Source organism: Cryptomeria japonica, chromosome 1 (assembly GCF_030272615.1).
Source record: "Cryptomeria japonica chromosome 1, Sugi_1.0, whole genome shotgun sequence".
Classification (NCBI taxonomy): Eukaryota; Viridiplantae; Streptophyta; class Pinopsida; order Cupressales; family Cupressaceae; genus Cryptomeria; species Cryptomeria japonica.
The window spans coordinates 244,555,283-244,559,768 of record NC_081405.1 but is presented as its reverse complement, the minus strand read 5'-3'; the positions used below and the strand labels follow the sequence as shown (position 1 = coordinate 244,559,768).

Here is a 4,486-nt window from a genome sequence, read left to right as displayed (position 1 = left end):
TGTTCGAATGGCAATTCTGCTCAGAGAACCCGTTCCTTCCTCTTCCCATCTACATGATCGCCGCCTACACCACAGTCGCTCCTCCGTTTGGTGTGTTCGCTCGCCATCCAAAATTCATTATTATTTCATATTTCCAGTTAAGAAGATTGTTAAGGAGGGTGTGCAAGATTAAGGTGGTCTACTATTCCTATTTAATCTTAAAGTAAAAACAAGAATTAATTATAAAATCTAAACCCTTCAATACCTTCCCAAAATTATTAGTAATATTACATAAAGATATATATGTTTAGATGTTTCGTAAGAATCTAAGAAATTTTTAAATCTCAAAAGTATCTTACACAAGCCCTTAACTAATGAGTTGTAATGTTACGGATGAACTTTAAATTACTTTTAAGGATTAATTTTAGTTGAACATAAACATGTTAAAACCCATGCCATACGTCATGGGGTTGGAGCTTGTGATTCATACCTTGTGGGTCAATTTATACAAGTATGTTTGGGTCAAAATTCATAATCTGTTGTGGTTGCAAAAATCCATAAAGAATGATGGATGCGTTGAAAATGCAGGCTTTTATGATTGTTCAAATTAATAAAATGCGAGAGGGTGATAGCATTCTTGATGGGACTTTATTGCAGAATGTTTTGTGTATGTTGTTGGATTTTGGGATGGACTATTATAAAGATTTAGAGTTGGCCATTTTTGAAAGTACCAACATATATTATTCCAGAAAGGCTGCTTCATGGATATGTGAGTATTCTTGTCCAGACTACTTGTTGAAGGTTGTTAAGTATTTAAAGTTGGAGAGAGAAACAATTGCAATGCAGTGTGTGCATCAGAGTAGCCTTACTAGGTATGTAGAAATACTTGCAATATGTGGAGGAGAATTTTATGAACCACTGCCTTTTCAAAATTGCAGTCATGGCAGCCTTTGATAGTTTTTGCAATCAACAAGTTGCAGGAAATACTATTTGGGAATTGTTGGTCTCATTTTGTGACAATATTTTGACAAATAGAAACATGACATTTTCAGATGTTGAAGATGCCCTTGAGAAGGTTGCAAAGATCTTTCCCTGCGTCCATGACAAAGACATGGTTGCAGATTTTTATAGGAAGAAGCTCGCAGGTAGGCTTTTTTCCCATAAAAGTTCAAATGTTGATTATGAAAAAAGCATGTTATTTAAGTTGAAGTTTGAGTGTGGAAGACAATTTACATCTAAAATGGAGGGCATGCTTACTGATTGGACATTGGCAATAAAAACCCAATCAGATTTTGAGGAATATCTCAGTCAGAATCCTCTTCAGCCATGCTCTGGAATAGAATTCTCTGTGACAGTTTTGACATCTGGCTTCTGGCCAAGCTATAGGTCACCTGAATCACTTGTCCTTCCTGTTGAAATGGTGAGACATTTAGAGTCATTCAAAGAGTTCTATAACAGAGAAAAAATGAACAGAAGGCTAACATGGAAATATTCTCGGGGAACATGCATTATTATTGGAAGATTTGACCAAGGTGAAATTCAAATAGTTGGAACACCTTATCATGCAAGTGCACTATTGTTGTTCAATGAAACAGAGAGGCTAAGTTTTTCACAAGTCAAATCCCAATTGAATTTGGAAGTTGAAGATACCATTTCATTGCTGACATCCCTTGCATGTTCAAAATACAAAATCCTAAGTAAATTACCAGATACCCAATCTGTGATAGAAACAGATTATTTTGAATTCAATACAAAATTTCTTTGTAACAAGAGGAAGATCCGACTTCCGGCACCCACAGCCAATGTAAAAGAAAATGTTAGGAACGTTGTGTTTCGAGATAGAGATCATATAATTGATTCTTCCATTGTAAGAATTATGAAGAGCAGAAAAGTATTATCTCATAAGGAGTTACTAATGCAATGTATTGAGCAAGTTAAAGAAAGGTTCAAGCCACATATGAAGGAATTTAACAGGAGAGTTGAAAATCTGATAGGCAGGGGATACTTAGATAGAGATAAAGAAAATCCAAACATGTACAATTACTTGGCTTGACATTGGTTCAGAGAAGAGGCCAATTAGATATTTTTGGATTTGATACATAAACAACTTATTTTAACACTCAACTGTAAATCTTCTTACTTTTCTTTTCTCCAGGCCATCAAATCATCACTTAGGATTTTTATATAATAGAATAGTTCAAATGTAAAAATATATCAATGAAGAACAATAATGATAAAGTTTCTATTTTTCTTTCTCCAAGCCATCAAATCATCACTTAGGATATGTTATATAATAGAATAGTTCAAATGTAAAAATATATCAATGAAAGAACAATAATGATAAAGTTTCTATTTTTCATTCGCAGTAATAGAAGAAAATCGACTTATGCTGATATTAAGTACTGAATAAATAACTAAAATAATTTTTAAGTCCAACTCTTGTAGAGACAAGAATCATAACCTAAATATCAACTTTTCAAATACCGAATTTCTGAAATTACAGTTGAACTCCAATGTACGAAGTTATTTTAGTAGAACTGCAAGAAACGTTGTTGCAATAGATTAGTGAAACTTGAAAGGAAGCCAAAGTGTGGAATAACGCTTCCAAATGCTAAATCTAACAGGAGAGATGATGCAAAAATTTCATATGAACTTTTAAACAATTGCACTGATAACTTCGTTCCTTGCAAAAAAGGAACTACCAAGGATTTGCAAGTGTTTTTTGTAGCCTAATGTATGTGATGGTATGTACTAGGCCAGACATTGCCCAAGTAGTGGGAATCCTGAGTCGGTTTATGGCTAATCCAGGACGAGTACATTGAGATGCAATGAAGAGTGTTCAAATATTTGCAGGGTACTTCTGAGAATTCCCTATGTTTTCATGGTTATCCTAGTGGACCTTGGAATTCAATTTGTATTCGTGGGTTTGTTGATTATGATTGGACAGGTGACATTGACAGCAGAACATCCACCAGTGGATATATTTTCATGATGTTTGGTGGTGCTATCAGTTAGATGAGTAAGCGACAGGTTGTAGTCGCTTTGTCCATGGCAGAAGCATAGTACATGACAGCTACTCATCCTTGTAAGGAAGCCATTTGGCTTAAAAGGTTGTGTTCTGATATTGGTTTTTATGCAGGACAAATTACAATTTGTTGTGATAGTGAGAGTGCCATTAGATTAGCTAAGAATCCTACTTTCCATGCCAGAACAAAGCATATTGATGTACAGTTTCTTTTTGTTCATGATATGGTAGAAGATGGAAAGGTGAAGTTGGAGAAGGTTGATACTTTGGCGAATGTTGCAGATGAATTGACAAAGCTAGTCAACACTAAGAAGTTCAAATGGTGTGCCAGTTTGATGGGCCTTGGTTCCTGAGCAGTTGATGATGTTGACTTTTGACAGGTCTTCGACAAGTGGGAGAATGTTGAAATTAGGTGTCTCAACCTTGGAGTCTTAACATTGATTATTTAATAATTGATTTATTCTAATTTGTTAATTTCCTAAGTTGCCATTCACTTTGTGGGTCCTCTTGGTGAGGTGGCATCCTACATGACCATGATGAGATGGCATAATCTTATTTTTTTGGAAATTGGTGTCCACTTGGAAGATTCTACATTTTGGGAAGGTGTTGTCATATATTTCCAGTTTGGAGTGGAAATTGATTTGGCAATTTCCTATGTTGACTAAAGAGTCTTGGCTTGTGTTTTTTATTATGGATTGGAGTTGTATTTGAGCAGTTAATAGTTATGGTGTTCACTTTTGACAAGTGGTGTGAGGTAAGGAAAGTGCCTATTCCTAGTTATGGGAGTTGCTATGTTGAACTCGTATTACATTGGGCAAGCTAACCATTTTGGATGAGATAGGTGTTAGTGCTTTGGAAAGTTGCTATGTGCAACATGTCATGATAATGATAATTATATTATTTATGACACAACTTACCTCTTAGGTTTTGAATTTGGTTTTGGAAACCATGGAAGCCTACTACTTTATGTTGAGATCTATAAATATGTGATGCCTTGGCTTATTTTGTAGAGAGATTGAAAATTTTGAGAGACATCGTTATGCTGCCGGAATTACTCTTAAATCTTGTAATAGTGTGAAGACTCCTGAAGAGAATTGACTCTGTGCATTGTATTGTAACTATTGTTATTGTTGATAATACAATTGAGTCTGGCTTTCGGAGTGTGGGTTTTTTCCCGAAAGGGTTTTCCCACATATATGTTATGTTATGTGTTTATTCTGTTTTGAATATTTGTTAATGTTTAATTAGATGTGCATTTGAATATGTAATTGTTAAAGGGTTTAGAAATTTTTTGTATTCACTATCCTAATAGTTCAGTGTAGGGAGCTGTATTCCACTACCTGGTTTCCTACTTGCATAAGGAACTCTGGTCATGTTCTCTGTCTCGGTAGGAGACTGTGGACAGTCTTCCACATAAAGTTTCGTCCCCTATAACACTGGAACAACTAACTGCCTACAATATGTCATGATGAATCTTTCCAA

At 35.1% G+C, this 4,486-nt stretch overlaps 1 protein-coding gene across 1 annotated transcript; it reads left to right on the top strand.

Moving 5' to 3' along the window:
* Positions 1-543: 543 nt before the first annotated feature.
* LOC131032345 (cullin-1-like) lies at positions 544-3,357 on the top strand. Its single transcript, XM_057963289.1, has 4 exons — positions 544-748; positions 918-1,846; positions 2,833-2,926; positions 3,119-3,357. The coding sequence occupies exons 1-4, from the start codon at positions 544-546 to the stop codon at positions 3,355-3,357; spliced, it is 1,467 nt and encodes a 488-aa protein (XP_057819272.1).
* The last annotated feature ends 1,129 nt before the right edge of the window (positions 3,358-4,486 follow it).

Coding starts and splice junctions, on each gene's coding strand:
- LOC131032345 (XM_057963289.1), top strand. CDS start 544: ATGATGGATGCGTTGAAAATGCAGGCTTTTATGATTGTTCAAATTAAT. Junction 1,847..2,832: donor ATATAATTGATTCTTCCATT/GTAAGAATTATG, acceptor AAATATTTGCAG/GGTACTTCTGAGAATTCCCT. Junction 2,927..3,118: donor TGTTGATTATGATTGGACAG/GTGACATTGACA, acceptor GTTTTTATGCAG/GACAAATTACAATTTGTTGT.